Below are 26571 nucleotides of genomic sequence, written 5' to 3' on the forward strand. Positions count from 1 at the left end.
TTTTTTTGATAACTTTTTAACTTTTTAAAACCAGAAAATGCATTGTTGACATACATTGATAATAAATAAATAAATTGAGCGTATCAAATTTCTTGACTTAACGTTAATTTTTCTAAGCTCCGAGAAACTTTAAAGTAACATTATGTTTGGATTTTTTTTTATTGAGACTAAATTAAATTTAAATCTTCAGCCCACGAATCCACACCACAAATTCGACATTTCCGGGTTAATCGTCGAGCACCTGTTTTCGACTGGCGCGAACAAAACGGAAGCATGGCCCGAGATGACATTACAGCTGATGTTTGGCTCGGCTCTCTATCCCTCTCTCCGCCCCAACTAGCAATTCTCAGACGTTCTACAACGTGACAAAATTGGCCCGGCGAGAGTGACTTACGTTTGCGCGCGCGGTTTGCTTCTTCTCAGCATCTCTCGCACACGATATGAGGGTACAAAGTGTGTGTGTGGTTTCCCGCGAGAGTGTTTAGCCGATATTGCTGGAGGAGCCTCCGAATTGCTTATAAGTAATAGCCGATTCAATTGGACCGTCTTACTAAGTTTCGAGCTTTCGGTGGAGACGCGCGCGCTTGTGCAGAAGTGATTTCGAAGACAGGAAAAAAGTCGTTTTTTGGAAAATATTGATTGAATTGTTATTTAGAACCTTAGAATCTCAGAGTGTAAAATTCATACGTTATCATTGAAAAAAGGGACTCATAGCAAGTGCAACCACAATAATTTACTCTCCAAGGACTCTTGCAAGAAAAACTCCGACATTGGATCCCCGAAAGAAGAAAACTCGTCCTGATGTTCTGTCGAGTTCCGCCCTCAAGCGAATGAAATACCGAAACAGTTTGGGGCTGATTGTGCAGATTCAGTTCAGGACGTTCCTGCAAATTAAAGAAAGTCCCCATCGCAAGCGGGGATTCGGCGGTGGTAAGTTGAGATACGGTGCGGTGTTGCATGAGTGATTTTTCATGTTTGTTTTGATAGTTACAAATGGTGGAATTTTATCATTGGAAATCTTCAAGAAATACGGGTTTCAATGTACGGACCAGCGCAGCACAACTTGTTGCACTAGTTGCAAGTTAGAAGCTTTTTGAAAAGAACGTGATGGGTTTAGTCATGAGGCAAATCGATCAATTTAGAAAATAAATTGTCACAATAGAAGGAAATTAGAAGCAAGCAGTAGATACACGTGAGTGGAAATTTTATTTGTAAGGATTGAAAAGATTTTTGATATGTGTTTTAAAATCATCATACCTTTAAATAAAATTTATACCAGCCTCTTAAAAATGTTAAAAATGTTTAAAAAAATAAAATCAAATCACATCTGAAATAATATTTTTTCAGCGATATTTTGAAATGCTGGACGAATTCTAGTAAAACATTAATTTTATAAAAAACGCTTAAGAAATAAAGTCTACCCAGTTATAAAAATACTCATGCTAATTCCTGGAAATGTTGTCAGATAGCCAACAAATTCTGGAAATTAACATATTCCATGATGCAATCTTCAAAGTTCCCTGATATTGTGAATAACTTTGCAATGAACATTTTTTATAACATGGGCAATTCTCCGCCATCTCACACAGCAGTTGCCCCGACCCCTCTTTGATTTGCGTGAAACTTTGTCCAAAGGGGTAACTTTTGTTCCTGATCACGAATCCGAGGTCCGTTTTTTGATATCTCGTGAAGGAGGGGCGGTACGACCCCTTCCATTTTTGAACATGCGAAAAAAGAGGTGTTTTTTCAATAATTCACAGCCTGAAACGGTGATGAGATAGAAATTTGGTGTCAAAGGGACTCAGAATTCCGAAAAAACATATTTTTCATCGAAAAAACACTTACAAAGTTTTAAAAACACTCCCATTTTCCGTAACTCGACTGTAAATTTTTTTGGAACATGTCATTTTATGAGAAATTTAATGTACTTTTGAATATACATTGACCTCAAATGGTAATTTTTCATTCAGAACAAAATTTTTCATTTTCAAATTTCGTGTTTTTTCTAACTTTGCAGGGTTATTTTTTAGAGTGTAACAATGTTGTACAAAGCTGTAGATCAGACAATTACAAAAATTTTGATATGTATACATATCATACTTGTAAACATCACGAGTTATCGCGATTTTACAAAAAAAAAGTTTGGTAATTGTCTGCTCTAAAACTTTTTAGAACATTGTTACACTCTAAAAAATAACCCTGCAATGTTAGATAAAACAAGAAATTTTAAAATTAAAAATTTTGTTCTAAATGAAAAAATTACCCTTCAGGTCAATGTAGATTCTAAAAGTACATTAAATTTCCCTTAAAATGACATGTTCCAAAATTGTTTACAGTCGAGTAACGGAGAATGGGAGAATGTTTAAAACTTTTTAGTGTTTTTCGATGAAAAATACGATTTTAGGAATTTTGAGTATGCCATCAAATCGGGCGCCTCATTTTACATAAAAGTCCCTTTGACAGCACATTTCTATCTCATCACCGTTGCAGGCTGCCAATTATTGAAAAACACCTCTTCAGGAACAAAGCCCAAGTAACATTTTTTTCCAAGAGTTCTACAAGAGCTCTTCATGATAGCTACAGCATAGCAGTTTGGTCCGCGGTAGGATAAAATTCTCTTCAAAACTTCTTCAGGAGTTTGGAAGAGTACTTGAAGAGAGTTTTATCCTACCGCGGTCCAAACTGCTATGCTGCAGCTATCTTGAAGAGCTCTTGTAGAACTCCTGGAAAAAAAAGTTACTTGGGAGGTTACCCCTTAGGACAAAGTTTCACGCAAATCGAAAAGGGGTCGGGGCAACTTTTCCCGATTTAGTGTGAGTTGGTAGAGAATAATGCTCATATTTTTGAGAACAGAGAAAAAAATCCATACGCTTTTTATTTCGTGTATTTCCCTTAATATGTCATTTCTAAAAAAAATTAATCAGAATTTTAAAATTAAAATGGCTTGTTTTGTTTCGAATCCCAGACACTGATAAAAGCTGATTTGAATTCCGGACACTTTTGCTTCGAATTCCGGACACTCAATTATGCTTATGTCTAAAAATCCGATTTCGTCAGTTGTGTGCTATCTTGTGACAACGGCCATTTAGTACTTTTCGAGAAAATCGATTTTTAAAGTTTGTTGGTAAATTATTTCAAAACTATAAATGATAGAGCCAAACTTTTTGAAGCAATCGGTTCGTATACTATCGCTTAACAAACGCTCCAAGTTTCAACTAATTTGGATACACCAGTTAACCCTCTACTGCCCAAATTTTTTTTCGATTTTTTTTTATTTTTCCCGTGTTCAGGAGGTCATTTTGAGCAACTTTTGTTCTACGAAAAACTTTACTTCTCTTGTTTTATGTTTTTCTTGTTTCATTTTTAGTATTTTAATTTGCATTTATTTTGTTAAGCTTATGTTTGTTTTTGGTAGTATTTGGCCTACTGTATCACCTCCTATCATTACATTTTGCCTATCTAATTTTTTCATGTTTTTACAGTAACTTTTTCAAATTTTTGCATGTTTTTCACATTTTCTGCTATAAAATGGAACCATTATCATTTAAATTGTAAATAAATGCGTAGAGGCATAGCCTGGGGCACTAGAAAATTACTGTATACTTCTTTTACTTTAAATATAGGAAATGTTAGTAAAAACACAGCCAAAGTTGACCCCTAAAAAAATACATTTTTAAAAACATTGGCAAAGTTACATGAAACAAGTCAATCTTCCAACCCTAAAATTTAAAAAAAAATTGAAAAGTTCTTCTTTCCAATGCTTTTTGAAGATCAAAAATTGGTTGAAAAATGGATTTTTGGCGATTTTTAAAATCAAAGCCCGTCTAGAGGCGGGGTTGGGTTGTAGAGGGTTAAAAGATACAGTAAATTATGTAAACAAAAATCTGAAAAGCACGTGTCACAAGTGTGTTTCGAAAGTAAATTGTACTACGTGTCACAAGTGTGCACAGAATTCCCATACAAACTAAAATAGACTTAAATCAATAGATTATCCGACTTAATCAGTATATTTTTATAAACAAAAGGTTGCATTGCCTTGCGAAAGTATATGTGTACATTAATTTGTGAAAAACAAGAAAAAAATCCACATTTTCCAACAACATGTATGATGTGTCACAAGTGTGCCCAATCATTTTGATGATAAATTGGTCTATGTCACAAGTGTGTATTGCGATATCCGGGAAACGGAAGCGAGTTTCCAAAATCGGGTTAAAGCATCTTGTAGTGTTTGTTAAGTATAGCAAAACGTCATCATTATCTCATTTTCGACCAAAATGGTCTATGTCACAAGATAGCACACAGCTGACTATTTGTTGCGTTACGTAATAAAAGAACGCTCCCTTAGTGAAGGGCTGCTAGAACTTTAGGAAATCAAAACCATAAATTTCTGCTTTGCCTTCATGGTGCATCGGACGCTTATGAAATATTTCAGTGAAATGTTTCGATTTTTTTGATAAACTTATAATTTTATTTTATTTAATTGTTTTGGCACTAACTACAGCGTTTAAACAAACTTCAAATGAAAATTGATGTTGAATTCATCAAATAAAACAGTTTTTACATTCATAATGCGAACTTATACTTAAATAATTGATAAAACAAGATGAGGTGCCCGGGTTTCGAAGCGTCCTGGAATTTGAATCATGACGTTATTACCATCATTTATTTTTATGATTCTAAAAATAAGTGATTTTACCACTTTTCCGCTTTACTGTCACTTTTCAACCACATTTGAGGTTTCGTTCTCGAATTGCAATTTTTTAAATTTATCAAAACAATATTTTTAAATTATGAATATTTTCTTATCTTTGAAAATGCTTCTAAAATGAAGTTAACTTGCTCAAAGCGAATTTTCTATAATGAGTAAAGTACGCCTGCAAGATTAGTTTTAATAATTGTCGACCAGACAACTGGCCTCAACAATGCCCAATCTGTTTAAACCGTCTCGAACGATCCCCCGCAATCAAAATTTCGCATTCATCGTACATCATTTCCGAAATCGTTTCGCGCGCGCGATATTCCGAATTTGTTTATCTTTCGCTTCTGGTCCGTTATCAGCCGAACGACAAGCAAAACATAAAAACCTGTCGCTCAATTTTACGCAGTCAAGGCATTTAAACACAGCTGTTTCGGGGCTCGTACGTAGACGAGCCCAACCGGCGACCGCCGGCAGGTCAACATTCTGCTCGAATGTCGTTCATTCACTTGAGGCTTGTCGTTGCAACTCGTTGCTCGATCCGTCCATTCTGCTTGCAACGGTGGTGTGGGATGGATAAATGCAGATCAATCTGGCACGTGGCAGATCGCAGCCGATCGGAGCCACTTTGGACTTGTCTTTTCTACCGTTTGGGAATTTTACTCTGATGAACCAGTAGCCGCGGCGGCGATGACTGTTTGCTGGGGGTGGAATTATTCGTGGAAAAAGACCGTTGTTGACTTGTTTGCTGTAATAGCAGTTGATTGTTATCCCTTTTTTTGTTTGTGCAGCCTTGAGTTAAGGGTTATTATGTGTGACTGTTTCGACAGTTTGACACATTGATGTTAATTTGTGGAATTTGTCAAATAAATATGAGGGATGGCACACAAAATTTCCATCCTTTTTAAGCTTAAGACAAAAGGGTTATGAGTAATGAAAAAAAAACCCTTTATGTTGATTATTTGCTTGGCAAAAATGAGTAACAATTTTTGATTATGATTTAAACATAATAGATATTATTATAAATTCATATTCAGGAAATCGTACACTTTTCCAGTTTAATCTGCTGTAGCACAAATAATATCAGAACAAAAGTGTTCAAAAAAAATTGTTAAACAATGTTTAAACAAAAAAAAAATCTGAATATATCATCATCAATGTTTGTTTGATGTTTTTTATTGTGAAGACACGTTTTGGGAACTTTTTTTAGAATTACTGCATTAGTTCTCTATGAAAAGATTGCATTATATAAGCTACCTTTACTATATGGTGGTGTTCTGTACTGCAATTATGATTAACATCGCAACCGTCTTAATTGTTGGTTGTAAATTGCTCACCTCCCGTCTATTGATAAGCGGACATTTGTCTAGCAAATTTGAGACAGCTCCAATCTCAGACGGCACGTCACACCTTATCAGCAGCCGTTGCTAATTCAACAGCTAATGACATTGTTATTGGTGCAATTGTCTGTGATTTTATTTTATCAATCGTCGAAAAATCAACCCCAATCTTGGCTGTAAAACTGTCTCGAAAAATCTGAGCTGTTTGGTGGGGATAATTGATGACTGACAGTTTCGATAAGCGAATCAACGCGCGAGTGAGACGAGTTAAATTTAAAATGAACCTTGTCACGGTGGCTTTCTTCATGACTTGCAAATATTTACCTATTAGTTATCACTTCGATGCTGCGGCTACCTATATATTTTTAAGCAAGCCGCTGATCTTCTTGTGCACGATTAGCCTTCACAAATTATCACTTTGGTCCAAATTTTGTGGATTTATATCTTCCACTCTATTACCCATCATGCGTAAATTGGTCGAGTTTTGCCGAAATTGGCAAATAGCCTGAGAATCGTTGAGCTCAAATATGGTGGACAAATAAAATTGATTGGTGTTTATTTTCTTATTTTTTTTCCAGATAAAGCAGCGTCCTCCAGATTGGGACGATCCGGGTGTCGGCAGAGCGCTGCTGATTGGTGCTAGTTTTACTGTGATATTAATTAGGAACAATCGTAAATTTAATTCAAACTTACAAAACTGGGTGCGTACGGAAATGTAAACTATTCGCCTTCAGAACCAATTGAAAAGTGATCTTAAAAATTATCAACCGATTTTAAACAAAGTTATTAATTGATACCAAAAAGAACAAAACAAAAGCTGTTGTGATAGTTTAGTTGATTAGTGAAAGAGACAATAAAGGACAATTTAGAACAATGAAGCTGTTTGGTGTTGTGGCGGTAATTGGCCTGGCGGCTTGGTGCGTTGTGGCCCAGGAACATGCCGGAAGTGACGGCGAGTGGCCTGAATGTGGCAGCGAGGAAAACGCCCACCGGGGAGAGTTTACCCCGTACGACTACTCGGCGCTGGCGTTTATGCTTGTGGTTTCCCTTGGAATAGGTAAGTTGGTTGAACACTAGGGTGTCAAAAAAAAAAAAAAAAAAAAATTAAAACTTTGGTTGATCCATGAAACATATATATAATGACAAAATTACGACTGCACTCACTGAAATCAATGAAACTCATATTTTTTATGTTTTTGAAACTGTATGATTTTCTTCATTGAGCAGTTCTCTACGGAATCGGTCTTTTTTCTTTAATTTTAATTTTTGTATTTTTTAATCCGGCTGAAACTTTTTTGGTGCCTTCGGTATGCCCAAAGAAGCCATTTTGCATCATTAGTTTGTCCATATAATTTTCCATACAAATTTGGCAGCTGTTCATACAAAAATGAAATGTGAAAATTTAAAAATCTGTATCTTTTGAAGGAATTTTTTGATCGAGTTGGTGTCTTCGACAAAGTTGTAGGTATGGATATGGACTACACTGAAAAAAAATGATACACGGTAAAAAAAATTTTGGTGATTTTTTATTTAACTTTTTGTCACTAGAACTTGATTTGCAAAAAAACACTATTTTTAATTTTTTTTATTTTTTGATATGTTTTAGAGGACATAAAATGCCAACTTTTCAGAAATTTCCAGAATGGGCAAAAAATCTTTGACCGAGTTATGATTTTTTGAATCAATACTGATTTTTTCAAAAAATCTAAATATCGGTCGCATAAATTTTTCAACTTCATTTTTCGATGTAAAATCGAATTTGCAATCAAAAAGTACTTTAGTGAATTTTTGATAAAGTGCACCGTTTTCAAGTTATAGCCATTTTTAGGTAACTTTTTTGAAAATTGTCGCAGTTTTTCATTTTTATAATTAGTGCCCATGTTTGCCCACCTTTGAAAAAATATTTTTGAAAAGCTGAGAAAATTCTCTATATTTTGCTTTATTGAACTTTGTTGATGCGACCCATAGTTGCTGAGATATTGCTATGCAAAGGCTAAAAAACAGGAAAATTGATGTTTTCTAAGTCTCACCCAAACAACCCACCATTTTCTAATGTCGATATCTCAGCAACTATAGGTCCGATTTACAATGTTAAAACAAGAGACATTCGTGAAATTTTCCGATCTTTTCGAAAAAAATATTTTCAAAAATTTAAAATCAAGACTAACATTTCAAATGGGCGTAATATTGAATGTTTGGCCCGTTTAAAATGTTAGTCTTGATTTTAAATTTTTGAAAATATTTTTTTCGAAAAGATCGGAAAATTTCACGAATGAACATTGTAAATCGGACCTTAGTTGCTGAGATATCGACATTAGAAATGGTGGGTTGTTTGGGTGAGACTTAGAAAACATCAATATATAGCAATATCTCAGCAACTATGGGTCGCATCAACAAAGTTCAATAAAGCAAAATATAGAGAATTTTCTCAGCTTTTCAAAAATATTTTTTCAAAGGTGGGCAAACATGGGCACTAATTATAAAAATGAAATGCGACAATTTTCAAAAAAGTTACCTGGCTATAACAAAACGGTGCACTTTAAAAAATTCACTAAAGTACTTTTTGATTGCAAATTCGATTTTACATCGAAAATTTGAAAATTTATGCGACCGATATTTAGATTTTCAGTATTGATTCAAAAATCATAACTCGGTCAAAGATTTTGCCCATTCTGGAAATTTCTGAAAAGTTGGCATTTTATGTCCTCTAAAACATATCAAAAATAAAAATTAAAAATAGTGTTTTGCAAATCAAGTTCTAGTGACAAAAGTTAAATAAAAATCACCAAAATTTTTTACCGTGTATCATTTTTTTCAGTGTAGTCCATATCCATACCTACAACTTTGTCGAAGACACCAACTCGATCAAAATTCCTTCAAAGATACAGATTTTTAAATTTTCACATATCATTGTTGTATGGACAGCTGCCAAATTTGTATGGAAAATTATGGACAAAATGATAAATGATACAAACAGCAAAAAATACAAAAAATCGAATGACCGAAAACTCAGAGAATTGCTCCATTATATTATCGTTTAATAGAGCGATTCTCTACGAAATCGTTTTTTTTTTCTTAAATTTAAATTTTTGTATTTTTTTAATCCGACTGAAACTTTTTTGGTGCCAAAGAAGCCATTTTGCATCATTAGTTTGTCCATACAATTTTCCATACAAACTTGGCAGCTGGCCATACAAAAATGATGCATGAAAATTCAAAAATCTGTATCTTTTGAAGGAATTTTTTGATCGATTTGGTGTCTTCGGCAAAGTTGTAGGTATGGATATGGACTACACTGAAAAAAAATGATGCACGGTAAAAAAAATGTGATTTTTTTTTTCACTTTTTGTCACTAAAACTTGATTTGCAAAAAAACACTATTTTTGCCTTCCTCACCTCTATGAGGAAAGGCTTTAAAATCACTCGAAAAATGAACTTCTTTATTTGACCTCGTAGACCCACCTTCACGTATACCTATCGATTCAGAATCAAATTCTGAACAAATGTCTGTGCGTGTGTCTGGATGTGAGTCCGTGCACCGAAAAATATGCACTCGATTATCTCCGGACTGGCTGAACCGATTTGGAGCGTTTTGGTCTCATTCGATCTGTCTTGGGGTCCCACAAGACCCTAGTTAATATTATGAAGTTTAGAAAAGTACTTCAAAAGTTATGCTAAATAAACGATTTGGCCATAGTTTGAAATATTATAAAAAGGGTGGTTTTTGTAAGAAAAACCGTCATGCTATATATTATTAGAAAGGTATTTGAAAGACCATTCCAATGCGTTAAAAAGATTGAAGATCTGACAACCCCATCAAAAGTTATGAGCACTTAAGTGTTGTTTATAGACTTTTTTGAAGCCGGGTCTCAAATATTTTGATGAAAAAGTTATCCGGATCTATCATGCGACCTATCGTTGGATAGGTAATCAAAAGACCTTTCCAACAAGCCCAAAAGATTGAAGATCTGACAACCCTATCAAAAGTTATAAGTACTTTACTTTGATACACTTTTTTGAGGCCGGATCTCAGATAATTTGATAAAAAAAATAAGTGTTATTTATACATTTTTTGGAGGATGTGTAGTGTCTTTGCTTTATGAATGTGAGGAAGGCACCAGTCACCTAAAGGTGGATTGAGTAACGTTTTTATTTTTTAATATGTTTTAGAGGACATCAAATGCCAACTTTTCAAAAATTTCCAGGTTGTGCAAAAAATCTTTGAGCGAGTTATGAATGTTTGAATCAATACTGATTTTTTCAAAAAATCGAAAACTTGGTCGCAAAAAATTTTAAACTTCATTTTTCTATGTAAAATCAAATTTGCAATCAAAAAGTACTTTTGTAAAATTTTGATAAAGTGCACCGTTTTCAAGTTAAAACCATTTTTAGGTGACTTTTTTGAAAATAGTCGCAGTTTTTCATTTTTTAAATTAGTGCACATGTTTGCCCACCTCTGAAAAAAATATTTTTGAAAAGCTGAGAAAATTTTCTATATTTTGCATTTTTGAACTTTGTTGATACGACCCTTAGTTGCTGAGATAGTCCCACCCAAACAACACACCATTTTCCAATGTCGATATCTCAGCAACTAATGATCCGATTTTCAATGCTAAAATATGAAACAGTCGTGAAATTTTCCGATCTTTTCGAAAAAATATTTTCAAAATTTTAAAACCAAGACTAACATTTTAAAAGGGCGTAAATAAAAAAATTAAAAATAGTGTATTTTTGCAAATCAAGTTAAATAAAAAAACACCAAAAATTTTTTTACCGTACATCATTTCTTTTTCAGTGTAGTCCATATTCATACCTACAACTTTGCCGAAGACAACAAATCAATCAAAATATTCCTTCAAAAGATACAAATTTTTGAATTTTCATACAACATTTTTGTATGGCCAGCTGCCAAATTTATACTAACTAACAACAAACTAACAAACTAATGATGCAACATAGCTTCTTTGGGCATACCGAAGACACTAAAAAAGTTTCAGTCGGATTAAAAAATACAAAAAAAAATCGAATGACCGAAATCTGAGAGAATTGCTCAATATCAGATGTTCCATAACGGTGGACGGTCTAATAACATCCCACAGTTATTCAGCGGGATATTTGGAAGCATAGCTTTTTTCTGCTTTTGAAAAAAATACAGTCTAGAAATGCAGTATTATGTTTAAAGTTTCAGTAAAAAGATGGTATTATTACTTCTGAAAACGAAGACAGATTTTGTATACCAAATCCTCAGTTTCTATTGAAGTTCACATTAGTTTACATTGTTTAGGCAAAATAACCAAAAAAGAGGTAATATTTAACCAAGCGAATTTTCAACTTTCCATAAATCAATATTGTAATGCTAAGTAGTGACATTGAAAAAGAACGCCCTATACAAGGTTCTAAAAATTATAAGATCTAAAGCAAAGTTGCATGTTTTAGATGGCAGAAATTGTCTTGGGACCATCCACAAACCACGTGAACGTTTTGATAAATAAATAGCTTCTGTAAATAAATTTAAAAAAAACTTGTTGCGAGATAACTACAGTTTTGGAAAAAATAATTCTCGATTCGTTTAAGCAAGTTGTATAGAAGCAGGATACAAGATATATATATGTTATGTCAAAATAAACGTTCGAATATTTTTATTAAAATACATTAAGCTAAATTAATTTTGTACTGCAAACCTTAGAATCCTTTCTTGCAATTTTTTTTGATAATTTCATGGACCTATTGTAGCCTGATTAACTTCACTTTGGATAAAATCAATAAATTAAATATTTTCTAGATAGAATTTTCAGTACGAAATTAATTTGTTTGTTTTTTTTTCATGCTGTTGTAGATATTTTTTAAATATTAATGCCCTTCGACAAACAAAAAAAAAAGTAAAAAAAATAATGAAATCACAAGCCATGGTATTACCATTTGAATGAAAAAGTGTTTTAACATACATTTACACCTGCCGTGTTGTTTTGCAATTATTAGTTTTCAATACATCTAAGTATTGACGAAATTTTTCTTTCCGTGAAAAATATTTGCAACGGCCTAAATACTTGATCACCAAACCTGAACTTTTCTTGTTTCCTGGTTCTATAATTTAGATTTTATTGCAAAATGTGATTTTCCAAATGGAATTGAAGCTATTTTTTATGTTTAACTAATTTATCCGTTTAATTATTTGGTCTAAAAATGAAGTTATCTTGCGAATATTTTAGAAAAAAAAAACTTCTCTGCAAGATAACTTATTTACTAAAATGATATCGTGCAGCGATTTTTTTATGGTTAGTATTTGCACGAATCCATGTTGTCCCCAGACCTGTAGGAACGATTGAACGAAAAGCACAAAAATCCCATAGTAATTTCCATATAAACTTTAAACCGCTGGGGACAGGCCAATTCTCAACCAAATGGGCTGATATTTGGCATGAGGGTCCCTATGGGTATCCTCTACAAGGGGAACCTCGGTTTGCCGTAATCTGAGAACTTTTTTGTTTGGCTGAAACACCCTAGTATACAGCTGTAGTGTAATTGTGTTCGAGTAGGATGCATTTTAAAACAATTTTACCAAGAATTTTGCTTTAAAATTTCGAATTGTAATTTATTTTAAAGTTTATAATAACTTTATTGAAGATTTTTGCATCAAATGTACAAAGTTTTTGGTTTCAAATTCACAGCATACATCAAGTCGTATTGCCATTGCTGTTTACCACTTCGATTTCACCTGTTTACTTCTTACATTTGCACCTTTCTTTGAACTTCCAGGCGTATTCTATGGATATTTCGTGAAGCCAAAAAAGGATGCGGATCCCGAATCGAACGAGTTTCTGCTCGGTTCTGGCATGACTGTTTTCCCGGTAACGCTGAGCCTGACGACGAGCTTCATCACCGCCATCGAACTTCTGGGAAATCCCTCGGAGATGTTCTTCAGCGGAACCCAGTACGCGCTGATTGGTAAGACGCATTTGCGGGAGGGGTTTGGCTATAACGTTCGTTCGCGAAGTAATCAGCTCGTTCGATTTTCAGTTATTTCTGCCCTGCTCGTAATCCCCGTTGCGGTGAAGATGTTCTACCCAATCTATTACAAGCTGAATCTGACCAGTTGCTACGAGTATTTGGGGATGCGGTTCGATAACAAACTTCGAGTTTTCGGTGGAATTTTGTACATTTTGCAGGTAAGACTTTGATCCTTTCTCAAAAGGGGGTTTATCAAACGCAGATTCCCACGTGGAGACCGAAATTACGGGACCTTTTGATGGGAAAGCTTAGTATGCAAAGTCCCGGTTCTTGTTACCACTTTGCGTCTCAGAAATTAACTTCAAAATTCAATCAACCAATCCCAAAATCTGGTAATTAATCAACTTTCTGATGAAATTTCCTCAGTCGACCCAACTGGCATACGAAAATCATTTTATTTCGCTCCCACACGGTAGGATTGGTGGGAAATTGGTTGACTTCGTGATGAGGGAAAACCAATTAGATGCCAAGCATTGGAGTCCCTTTGATTGAGCTGTGGAACCCAAGATCAGCAGACGAAGTGGCGACAAAACTTTTTATCGGTTAACAATTATAACTTGCAAAAGATCCTTCGTAAGCAAAAAGGTTCTTATTTAGTCCGAGTAAGTTTTTCAACCCTTTTCAATTACCTGGAAAAGATGAGATTTCCGTTTTATATTAAAAAAAAACTTCCTTACATCAATTTCAAAAGGTAATATTTCTATTTCAAAGAATTAGTTCCCCTCAACAGTTGAGACTTTACCCTTTGTTACGTGGAAGCTCCAACAACCTGTAATCCTACTAGTTACTGCTCACCTTTCTATCCTCTTTGAGCATAGACAGTAGTGTGTCAGCCACGTGGCATGCATACTGACTCTAGATTGCGCTGCTTCCTCTATTCTGCTAGTGGTTCCTACTCATGTAAGCTCATCCAATCTCGTGTAATACACTGAAGAAGTGCTCACTCAGATGAAGTCTCCAGCCAGCATAATCTTCCATTGAATTTTCCCGCGTGTGGAAGTACAATGCCCGCCCTCCGTCCACCCGTCAGCTATTTCCGTTCTGAACTCAGCTCAGCTTTTTTTTGCGTTTGTTACAGATGTCGTTCTATACTTCGGTGGCCGTCCTGGCACCGGCGATCGCCCTCTCCAAGGCAACAGGTCTGGATACGCACGTGGCTGTCGCGTTGATTTACTTTGTGTGTATCTTCTACTCGTCGCAGGGCGGGATGAAGGCCGTCGTTATTGCGGATACCTTCCAGGTGAGTCCACGAGACAGGGGGATAATCCTTGCAATTTCTGCGCTTTGGGTGCCATGTCTTTTCAAGTGATGTGTTTCTTTGAATTGTTTTTTTTTTGCATACCTGCAGCGAGTTGCATTTCGTTGATACTTTCTTGCAGGGTTGACCAAAGTTAAATGGTTTAAAATGCAACATTTTTAGGTTTAAAAATAATATAATTTTTGAAGCAGCCAAGTATCGCGCAAATTTTCAATATTATGAGGCAGGCACAAATCTTAAATTTCAATACTTCGCAGGCACAAATCCTAGTTTTTTGCCAAAAAAACATGCCACCCTGTTGTTCAGTCAAGCCCTCACCCTCTTTTATTTTGGCATGCAGAAACATAATCATATAAAATAATAGTAGTTTATGCAACAAGTTGCAAAATGAGGATTTTTCAGCACAAGTCGTACAAAAAATCAAGTTTTGCAACGAGTTCCATACAACATTTTTTGCAATTCCAAAAAACACACACTGAGTGAAATTTTATGTCAAATTTTCATGTATTTTGTCAATAAATCGTTTAAATCAAAAAATGTTGAAAAGTGTTACTTTTCGAAACAAGTGCTGAAAAGTTCAACTTTTCAGCACCCATTTGAGTGCTGAAAAGTAGAACTTTTCAGCATTTATTTTGAAAAGTGTTACTACTCGATTCTGTTATTTTTGGTACAGAAAAGTAGGCTATTTCGTCGTTCAAGAATGACAGGAAAAGTAAGTAGTTTCAAGACGGAATTGCAAAAAAAACATTTGCAACGACCTAGTTACAATTATGATAAAGACGGTCATGACAAGTTCTGTGCATCACTTTTTTGTCTTCAAAAATCAAATTTCTTTGCAACCATCCGTGTGCGTAGGGACTTTCCATATTACCTTATGAAGCCATTTTGGATTAAAAAAAGGAAAAAAATGAGATATTACCGAGAAATAGCTTAAGCCCACTGAGAGCTCGAGCCTGAATCGAGGCCCATTCCAAAATTCTCAATATTTAGCAATTAATTCTGAGATTGGAAACGAAATGTTAAATCAAAAAGTACTTTAGAGAAATGTTGATAAAATGCACCTCAATAAAATGAATCCAAAGGTTAATTTTTGAAATAATTTTTCGTTTTCTTTCAATTGTGCTCTTGGTTGCCCAAGTTTGAAAATATTTCATTTTAAGTTTAGAAAATTACTTCAAATTTACATAAAAAGCTTTGCCGAAACACAGAAAGATAAAAAAAACAACAGGTTTTTGTTTTGTTATCACCCAAATTGTACTCAACTTTCACATGGTTTTCATTGTCAAAAAACTGATACATACAAGGTAAGGCGGGAATTCCCAGCTGTCAAAATAGTTAGCACGAAACCCGGATTTTATATGGAGATTTTAGGAAAAGTGAAAATTTGACCATTTCCGGGCAAATTTCGCCGGATTTTTTCCGTGGGGGTTTTTAGCATGTCAAATTGAACCGAAAAACGCGTTTAGTTGAATTTATTTATTTTTTTAAATATTTGTGTTTTAAAGGCGTATTTCGGTTAAGTTTGGCATGCTTAACAACCCCACAGAAAAAAATCCGGTGAAATTTGCCCGGAAAATTGTCAAATTTTCACTTTTCTGAAAATCTTCATATAAAATCCGAGTTTCGTGCTAACTAACTATTTTGACAGCTTGAAAACCCGCTTTACCTTTTTGCTCCTACTACAAAACAAAACTTACAAAAAAAATACTCCAAATGCACTGAGAAATGAAAACAAATCTGTGATCCGTTTTTGGTTGATAAGATATTCCTTTACATCGCTTTGTTAAGACTTTTAGTGGATTTTGAATATACTTGTTGTTGTTTTATTTATTTATTTTTTAAGTATTTTAGATTCTCAAATGGACATTGGAACCTAAGTTCTAAAGCTGAAGCCCTGTATGTCAACGACTTATTGCAAACTTTGTTTTCAAAATGCTTTCGGCGACCCATTCTTTTAACTTACAAAGTTCCAGAGTACATTCAAAAAAGACGTAGCAAATTTAGGGCAGTGGGGATCAACGAATGTACATTTAATTTTCATTTGGTATGGAAGCTGTGTCATGGAAAAGTCGACATTTCTGAAATTGCCTCATTTGTGCTACGTCATATCCAACCAACCCCCAATTGCTTCCACAGAATCGCACCGTTGATCCGTTGTTCTGTACAGCTTGTTGCATGCTAGCAGTTAACTAAGGACTTCATGTACAACATAGCCAAGTATAGTGCTTTATCGCTTTAACAATCTCAATTCCGTTGCTTCTCGACGCTCTGGATGGCTGGCTGGCTGTTGGACGTCCTCGGGTTTCATTCCGGGGTCACGTCCGGGACCTTCTCGCAGCGTAGAGTGTGGGTAGATGTGTGTGTGTGCTCACGCTCGGGCAAAAGTGGATGTCAGCAAAGTGATCAACCATTGTCGTTATCCCGTGATTGTCCTTTTTTCCGCCCAGCCGAGTATACTCTCTGTTTTGTTGAGCGACGACGACGATGATGGTGGAAAAGCGCGTAAAGTGGAAAAAGGTTGACACTGCCCGGTTCTGGCCCAGGTTCGGGCTCCGGGTCCGCGTTCCCGGGCGTAGATCACGTCTAGTGGCCGGGCAGTGTTTCAACACGGTTTCTTGAGACAAGTGGCTGCCACGCCACACTCACAGCAGTAGGAAGTGGGTGGTTTATTGTTGTAATGAAAATTGTTAATTTTCTGTTCTACTCTGTCCCTGTCGCGCAAGGGAAGTGGAAGTGAGCGAGCAAGCAATGCTTTACCATTTGTGCAGTACTATTACATAATCCTGCAGAAATGGTGTGTCCTTAAGTGAAAGCAGGGGCTGGCGAAATGGCAATCCCGTGTTGTTGCGTTGTTCCAGCGTGCCCGTGGAAACAATGTAGCAGAAAGGAACGTGGAAAAAATAGCGGAAAAACCGTTTTATTCTTGACTCCGGAAAAGACAAACTATTATGTACACTGTTGATTGTGGAGTATCACTTAACTGATTACCTTTGCTCACGAAGATTTATGTTAATGCAGGTTCACAGAGCGTAATGGCAGAATGATAATGTGTACAATGGGATTAGATTTTTCTGCTAGATGTGATTGTAATTGTTGGTAAATATTTGATTTAAAGTGGTCCCAAGTTACACTTGCTTGGCCAACGATTTGAATTATTATTGCCAGTTAGTTAGATTAAGTTTAGGATATCTATTGACACAATATTACAAAACATATCTAATGTTGTATACAACAGTACCCTATACAACATTAAAAAATAAAACCAGCATTCTTCAAGTGGCTAACATTCAATTTTGCATTCGAATACCCAAATCTCATTTATGTCGATTGCTCCCGGAGGCGTCGTCTCATGACGCACTTTGTCCTTAAAATGAAGCCACAACAAAAAAATCCCAGCACACCTTCAATTCAGGCAATTCTACCTCTACCACTATTGAGCCGTTAGAATATATGTTTGTGTGTGTGTGTGGTTTATTTTTCAGTCCTTGCTCCGATATTTTTTCCACGTGCCTTCACATTCAACTTTTGTAAAGTGCAAAAGAGCACGAGCAGCACTCCCACACAGCAAGGACGAAACATTAAATTCCACCCGCCATCCTGGTGAATCGTCCTTCGAGGCCACAATCGCAAAAGGTCTCTCTTTATGCTCGTGGGTCAGGGGCGTTTTGGGTGGTTGCTTGAAATGCTTATTCCCCCACGCCCCCTCCCACATGTGATGTCATTCCGAGGACCCACACAACCCCAGCAACTGTCACGCCAATACAGAGTGTCGTGCCGTGGTGGGTTTATAAATTTAGCTGAATTTAATTCCATTACTTTTCGTTCAGCGTTCCAGGAGGCGCGCGCGCTGATTGAAAATTATCTCGCGGGGAACGCAAAAACGAGACTCGCTGGGAAACAGACACGTTGACACAGACGTACACATGCACACCCACACGCATTCAGTGTCACTCAGACTCACACTCCACGTGGTGGTTGTCACTCGATAATGCGGTGATTATTTTGAAATTTTACCACAAAAGAATATTTCAGCAATAATCTGCGAAATATTTGTTCAAAACAATACCAAAAATCGTTACTTAATCCACCTTAAGGTTGTTGGAGCCTTCCTCACAATCATATATTAAATCGTCTTGTGTACTACCTTGTTACACGTTTAATCTTCTTACAACAGATTTGTAACAAAATCGCACTCTAGCTATAAAATACCCAAAACAGCATCATTCGCCCTAAAAATATTTAATAATAACAGCTTCGTTACTCATTTCTTTTGATAGGATTGTATTTTAGGACCATCAGAAAATACTTTCAAATACCATTTTTTTTAAATGACGGATTTTCTTGCAGAATCCAAATACAGTTATTGGAAAAACTGCGTAAATTGATCGCTACATTAACATACCTGCCAAAACTAGTATACATTGTAATCAGACAATAAGTCGAGTTGAGTCTTAACATCAAGACTTAATTGCTCATATATTAGATAGGGTTATTCGACTTTCGATGTTTAAAGCTCATTTGAAAGGTGATTTAATTATCTAACTAACGAAGGGTCGCATGATCGACCCAGACCTCATTTTATTCGAAATATCTGAGATCCGGACTCTAAAAAGTGTATAAATAACACTTAAGTGCTAATAACTTTTGATAGGGTTATTAGATCATCGATGTAATAGGCTTATTGGAAAGGTCTTTCAATTACCTAACTGACGACTGGTTGCATGATGGACCCGGACTCTAAAAAGTGTATAAATAACACTTAAGTGCTCATAACCTTTGACAGGGTTATTAGATTATAGATGTAATAGGCTTATTGGAAAGGTCTTTCAATTACCTAACTGACAACTGGTTGCATGATGAACCCGGACATAATTTTAATCGAAATATCTGAGATCCGGTCTCTAAAAAGTGTATAAATAACACTTAAGTGCTTAAAACTTTTGATAGAGTTATTAGATTTTGATGTTATAGGCTTATTGGAAAGGTCTTTTAATTACCCAACTAACGACGGGTCGCATGATGGACCCCAGACCATTTCATTCGAAATATCTTCGAAGTATCTGTCCGATATATCGGACTCTAAAAAGTGTATAAATAACACTTAAGTGTTCATAACTTTTCACAGGGTTATTACATTATCGATGTAATAGGCTTATTGGGAAGGTCTTTCAATTACCTAACTGACGACTGGTTGCATGATGATCCCGGACATAATTTTAATCGAATTATCTGAGATTCGGACTCTAAAAGGTGTATAAATAACACTTAAGTGCTCATAACTTTTGATAGGGTTATCAGATCAACAATGTTTTAGGCTCATTGGAAAGCTGTTTCAATTACTTAACTGAGGACTGGTCAGCCGGCAGTGTACTTCGAAATTTATGCTGAAAAAAAAAAGATTTTGACTTAAGTCCAGAAGATTGTAAAAGGGTGGTTTTTGAAAGAAAACTTTACATATTATATACTTTTAGAAATGTATTTGAAAGAACATTCCAACATGTTCAATAGATTGAAGATCTGACAACATCAAAAGTTATGATTAGTTAAGGGATAATTACACATTTTTTTAAAGTGGAATTTATGATATTTTGAAAAAAAAAAAAAAAATGTCCAGGTTCATTATGCTACTCATTGTTGGATGCGTAATCATTAGACCTTTTCAAGCGTTCAATAGATCAAAAATCGGACAATTCTTTTAGGAGTTGTTATCATATTAATAGTAATTATAATTTTTTTAAAGTTGTGGAACGTTCTTTTATTACGTAACGCAATAAATCGAATTTTTTGACCCCCTCCCCCCCTTGTAACAAAATTTTCATACGAATTTAAAAGAATATGTATGAAGCGTAACACGACCTCTGAACACCTTCCCCCCAACGCTGCGTTACGTAATAAAAGAACGCTACCTAGGGTCTCACATATCCCATCGTTCAATGCGTATTCGAAAGTACCTTTCCGCGAGTCCAAATGAGTTAAGATCTGACAACCTTATCAAAATCTACGAATTAACTTAGGGGAAATTCTTGTATGTTTGGCAGGTCAAGCACTGATAGAAACTTGCTTGCTCACTTCTTATTGAGCTATTTATCACTCGAGTTCAGTTGAAAACGCTTTTAATTAGCTTTAACTGAATGTCAAAGTTCTGACCTGCCATCATTAGAAGCACGCTGGAATTAGATGCTGTTCCCCTACTTTTCCTGTCATACTCGAACGACGAAACAGCCTACTTTTTCCTACCAAAAATAATAGAATCGAATAGCAACACTTTTAGAAACAAATGCTGAAAATTTCTTACTTTTCAGCATTGAAATGGATGCTGAAAAGTTGAACTTTTCAGCACTTGTTATGAAAAGTAGTACTTTTCAACATTGTTTTGATTTAAACGGTACTTTGACTAAATATATAAACATTTGACATACAATTCCATTCAAAGGGTGTTTTTCGGAATTGCAAAAAATGTTGTATGGAACTCGTTGCAAAACTTGATTTTTTCAGCACTCTTCGTATTTATCCAACTCGGTGAACCTCGTTGGATAAATGTACGACTCGTGCTGAAAAAATCCTCTTTTTGCAACTTGTTGCATAAACTACTATTACAGCACTTTTTTCACTAAAAATTTAAGTTACCAATTGGGTCCTAATGTGAAATATAGATACTAATTTTACCACATCCGTTGATACATTATTCTGTGCGCAATGTTATTTAGTAAGGCCACAAATGGTTTAAAAAGGATATTTAAAAAATATACAATACAAGATTCATATCCCATTTTCGTCATACAGGTTTTCTTTGCCAGCACGTTCCACCAGATTTTGAAGATTCCGGTTGTTTCGAATTATGCACAAGCAATTTTTGAGTTTATTTGTATGCGGGAAAATCTTAAATAACAAATGATTTAATTAAAATATTATATTTTCTAAAAATCTGGAAGCAAAATGAGGAGCTAATAATTTAATACATATATAAAATTAGATAATTAAATTTCCTAGCGTGAATTAAAAACACGGCCACTTTTGATTTTTTTATTTTTTCTGTGAACATCCACCTCGCAACCCACCGTCAAGTATTTCCCCGTTCGTTTTCGGAAGCTGTGCTGCCCCAAGATGAACGGATTATGTGTGTGTGTCTGTAAGCAGATATAGTCCTGGAACAACAACAAACCTGCCGTACATACCTTCCGAACAACCCACCTCCGGAATGGTGCTGGAGCGAGAAATAATAAGAACACACTGGAGACAGATTAGATCGCGAATCAAAGCGTATCGGCGGCGGAAGAGTCACCAATGGAGTGGGGGGTGCGCTGAGGTTGGGTTCATAGCATTTTGGGGGGAAAACGAGCTTTTTCGAGAACCTACATGTCGCGCAGGTCCTCTTCGACAGCTTATAAGGATGCCGGGGGTACGTTTAAAGTTCGGCTAGGAAGTCGAAAGGAATTGTCATTGAAATGGCATTGGCGGGGGACTGATGTCGGATCGTCGGATGTGAATCTAATTGCCAGATGTGAGTGGGAGAGTGTATGTTTGCTGAATAGCATATTCCCAATTATGGAATTTCGTCTTCTTGGTGCGTGATTGAAAGCGATCAGTGGGGAAGAATCGCTTGTCGAATTGGATATTTAATGGGATTGAATTGATTACAAGTTTATAGCACTTGGAATGGTAACTTGTACGAGTGTTTTAAGAAGTATTCGTCAAGGCCTAATGAACGTGTATTAAGGATTCTCTCGATTGATGGGAATGTGTAGTTTATGTTATGTTCCATCCAATTTATTCTGTGAAAGGGATCAGCCTCTGATCCTGATGGAATGAACCGATTTTTCTGCAAAGTCATCAACAAGCAACATAAAAATGCTTTCATGTAATATCATATCGGTGGAAATGCTCGATAAATATTCTTCTTCTGATGTTCTACCATTTTTGTTAGTTCAATCTGCAAACATTATACACACAATTTTGCCATTGGTTCGTGTGGCCTCGTGCAAATCACAAACCAAGAGAGTTCGCTCGCCTTATCAAATTAATGTCATCTTTATGACGACGTACAAACAAGTTCTTATTTTTATCGCCGCATCGCAGTTTTCCTTTTAAAAATTTGTCTCACAGCACGCGACCGTGTGGTTCTTTTGCTATGGCAATGGGGATGAAGTTGGGGTGGGGGATGAGTTGATAAGTGCCAATTTGCACTTGTGATCCCTTTTTGCCACAGTCCACAGTCCTTTTCCGAATGATATCGGGGCAGAGGACAAACGCTGGTCGCCCGAGAGGGTATCCACTTTGAACCCATCAATGTCACAGCGTGGTGGCCTGAACAAAGGTCTTTGGATTTTTGTTTCATTTATAAACAGTTTTGGAAATGGTATCATGTCGTTTGAATTGCTGCAAAAAGGTCAATAGGAAGTCTGTCCTCTCATTTCTTACGTTGAGCACCAGTTTAGCATATTGGAGTTGAAATATGACACCAAGTTAAGGAAATGGCAGTCATTCGAAGACGATAAAGCTACATTACCGCAAAAGAAAATCATGAAGTTGAGAAAAGTTAAGTCTGTTGTAAGCTTACTTAACTTCGTTTACAAATAGTCGTTTGAACTGTTTAAAACATTTTTGCGATTCAAAATACAAACGATTACACTGCCAATCAAAGCAAAAACCTAGACATGGTCCCTACGCGTACAGCGCATTTGCGAAAATAGACTGCTTACCGCCCATTCTGCGAAATTTTGATGAGCTTAACTTGGCGAGTTCACGATGTTATTATTTGTGTGCCCGGCCCGGGCGCTGCGAGTTTGATTGAGATGTGACGTGCCCGCGGAAAATAGCTTACATTTATTTCCTGTTTTTGTGCTGCCTGCGTTTTCTTTGATAAGCTCGCGCTGTTGTCGCAAAAAGTTCGCCAAACCGTCCACGTGGTGCCCTCCGCCGACTCCCCGGGAGTTCCTTCTAATAGGGCATTTGTAGGGCCCACGGGGGAAGCAATAAGCGGTTGTCAGATTTGCTGTACACATGTTGGCGAAAAAAAAACGTGAGAAGGGAAGAATGTCAAAATTCGAAGGAAATCAGTCATCTGCGCGCACTGAGCTCGTGACTTTGATTGCGCAAATTTTCCACTCAACGAGAATTGGCAAGTTTTCGCTGGTGGCGGACGCGGTGAACTGTGGAAAATTTGTGATTTTCCACTGAATTTGAATAGGTTGGAAATTTGAATCTTTTGTGACTAGCTTTCTTTGCGAATCTTGGAACAGTGTGAATGTTCTGTTTCAGATGGTCAAAGTTTGAATTATTTGATAAGATTTCGTATTTCCTTTCAATAAATCATTGATTTCGTTTTTTATTCTAACTGGTATATACGTATCAGTATATTTGTCTTGTTTGTAATGTTCTCTTAGCTAATCTTGGGTTTATCAAAAACCCCATGTGGTAAGGAAAATTTGGATTCATATTGATTGTCTGTCACGAATCATTTGAAGTAACGTAACGTAATTCCTGATAATTTAATAATTGAAATCAGGATTCAAACATAGAATATGAACACAAAACCGACTCGACTATAGTTTTCCATTATTTGGAAAACACACACACAAACTAAATTATTCAGTATTTTAATGATTGTTAAGATTTTGCAATGTATTGTTTCCATTTTTGTTGGGTTGTCTACTCAAGATAATGCAAAAATAAAATGAGATTCACATTTTTTTTTTGTTTTTAGGTATCTTTAAAATTTCGAAATATGAGCAACTCTCTACGAAATCGGCCGATTTCGACCATTTTTATTTTTATATTTTTTTAATTGATTCCAACTTTGTGGGGCCTTCCCTATGACCAAAGAAGCTATTTTGTGCCATTGGTTCATCCATACAAGTCTCCATACAATTTTGGCAGCTGTCTATACAAAAATGGTACGTAAATATTCAAAGAGCTGTAACTTTTGAGTGAATTTTCTGATCAATTTGGTCTCTTGGGCAAAGTTGTAGGTTTTGTTGAGGACTATTTAGAAAAATATAGGGAAACGGAAAAAATTGCAGATTTTTTAATCAACTTTTTTTTTACAAAAACTTAATTTCCCAAAATAGGCATTTTTAAGATTTTTTGATATGTTTTAGAGGACAAAAATAGAGAAATATGGTCAATAAATGTGTCGCCGAGTTTTGAATTTTTGAAAAATAGTGATTTTTGAGAAAAAATCAAATTTTCAAGTAAAAACAAATTTTACGCATTTTTAATGTAAAATTGAATTTCCAATTGAAAAATACTTAACAGATTTTTTGATAAAGGGCTCTGTTTTCTAGATATAGCCACCGAAAGTTTGATTTTAGCGAAATATTTGCAGTTTTCGTTTTAAAAAATAGTGACCATGAGTGATCATTCCTTAAAATATTTTTTTTTAAAGTTCAGAAAATTTGCAATAAAATTGTCTAAGAGACATTGAAGATTGGACCTCTGATTGCTGAGATATATTGCTCAGAAAAAAAGTTAAGAGCCATATTTTCGCTAGGGGGCTTTGTTCTAGAGGTCGTATTGATGAGCTCCGATTTTGATGAAACTTTCAGCGTTTGCTGGTCAACAAAAAATATGAACTCATGCCAAATATGAGCCCTCTACGATACGAGGAAGAGAGGTAAAATATCAATTAAAATTTTTGCAAAAATGTTCAAAAAAAAAAATAGGCCAAATTTTTAAAACTCTCATAGTTTATGTTTGGCAATACGTAAACCTGCTCGCTTGGTTTCATTTGAAAGGTCTTTACATGTACTACAACTTCGACTTCGAATAACATCTGTCGGATACTTACCTTCAGAGATATTTACTAATTACTGAAAAGTCGTGATTTTTTTTAAAAATTGTCGTATCTTTCTTAAAACGGAGATACCACCATACCCTATGTGGCAAAATTGAGTCATGGCTAGTACTCTAAATCTACAATAATAACTTTTTGGTACCTCCGATTGTGGTAAAAAAATCATAATTCTTTGAAAATCCATTTTTTAAATTAAATTTTACAATTCCATCAAACCATAAACAATGTTTCGATATGAAATCGTTCTTGTTGAGTCTCAATTTTATCACCGAATATATTTATACGCTGGAGATGTTAAATATGGCTTATTTTGATACAAGACTTTGCGCAGAACATCAGTTTTCATTCAAAAAAACTATTGTTTTAGGAAGAAATTATATACGTCGGTCTTTGATTATATGAACTTGGTATGATGTCATGAGATTGGGCATTAATATAAACATTACTAAGGTAAAGTGCATATCATTTCTTTTTATTTTTCGTTAGTGACAGTTTAATTTATAAATATAGTTTGTATGATATAAGTGTATGATAAATTCAATATTGTTCCATTATATAATAAGATAATGTATAATTCCAGAGCTCACTTTGTTTTTCTGCCGTTTCCTGAAAAAAATATGATATATATAAAATTCAGTAGACTTCAATAAATGTAATTGATATCACCATGTAAAGAAATATTTCAAAAGAAACTTCATGTGATAAATTTAGTTCCCTACAGTTTCTAACAGTGTAGTAACAAAGTCCTGCTTTGTTTTTTCAGAAGCTTCCTGAAAAAAAATAAGTAAAATGCAATTGATTTCTATACATGTTATTTGTTATTCACCGTGTATAAATCATCAGATTTTTCAATCATTTGGATGTGTTCATCACGTACATCAGACACTTTCAGTTTGTTTTGTTTGTAGAGTATTGCAAATCTAGCAAATAGTGATTTAATTTGCTCTGTAGTAATATATTTTTGTGTGGAAAACTCTTTTTCTCCAGTTACAGCATCTCTTTTCGAACGCATTGCTTTGAAAGCTTCAGCAGCAGTGAATTTTTGCCCGTTAATTCCCAAGACCGTCATAGGGTGTATTCACAAGCATTTTTTAAATTTTTTTTCAATTCAGTTATTGGAATAAGTTTGGCATAAAAAGCTGGAAGATATGTCAAATTATGCCATATTTAACATCTCGAGTGTATAACATATTCGGTGATAAAATTGAGACTCAACAAGAACGATTTCATATCGAAACATTGTTTTTGGTTTGATGGAATTGTGTAATTAAAAAAAATGGATTTCCAAAACTTATTGATTTTTTACCACAATCGTAGGTACCAAAAAGTTATTATTGTAGACTTAGAGTACTAGCCATGCCTCAATTTTGCCACATAGGGTATGGTGGTACCTCCGTTTTTAAGAAAGACACGACAATTTTTAAAAAATCACGACTTTTCAGTAATTAGTAAATATCTTTGGAGATAAAAATCCGAC

The 26571-nt window shown here is 35.3% G+C and overlaps 1 protein-coding gene across 2 annotated transcripts in view; it reads left to right on the forward strand.

The window, feature by feature from the left end:
• Positions 1–542: 542 nt before the first annotated feature.
• Positions 543–26571, forward strand: part of LOC6031073 (putative sodium-dependent multivitamin transporter) — an 89381-nt gene continuing 63352 nt past the window's right edge. For both annotated transcript variants that reach the window (XM_038263118.1, XM_038263119.1), the window contains exons 1-5: positions 543–930; positions 6615–7093; positions 12793–12981; positions 13054–13202; positions 14123–14284. In XM_038263118.1, the coding sequence (XP_038119046.1) occupies positions 6910–7093; positions 12793–12981; positions 13054–13202; positions 14123–14284 (684 nt within the window). In that variant the 5' untranslated portion in view covers positions 543–930; positions 6615–6909. The remainder of the gene's footprint in view (positions 931–6614; positions 7094–12792; positions 12982–13053; positions 13203–14122; positions 14285–26571) is intronic.

Source organism: Culex quinquefasciatus, chromosome 3, assembly GCF_015732765.1.
Source record: "Culex quinquefasciatus strain JHB chromosome 3, VPISU_Cqui_1.0_pri_paternal, whole genome shotgun sequence".
NCBI lineage: Eukaryota > Metazoa > Arthropoda > Insecta > Diptera > Culicidae > Culex > Culex quinquefasciatus.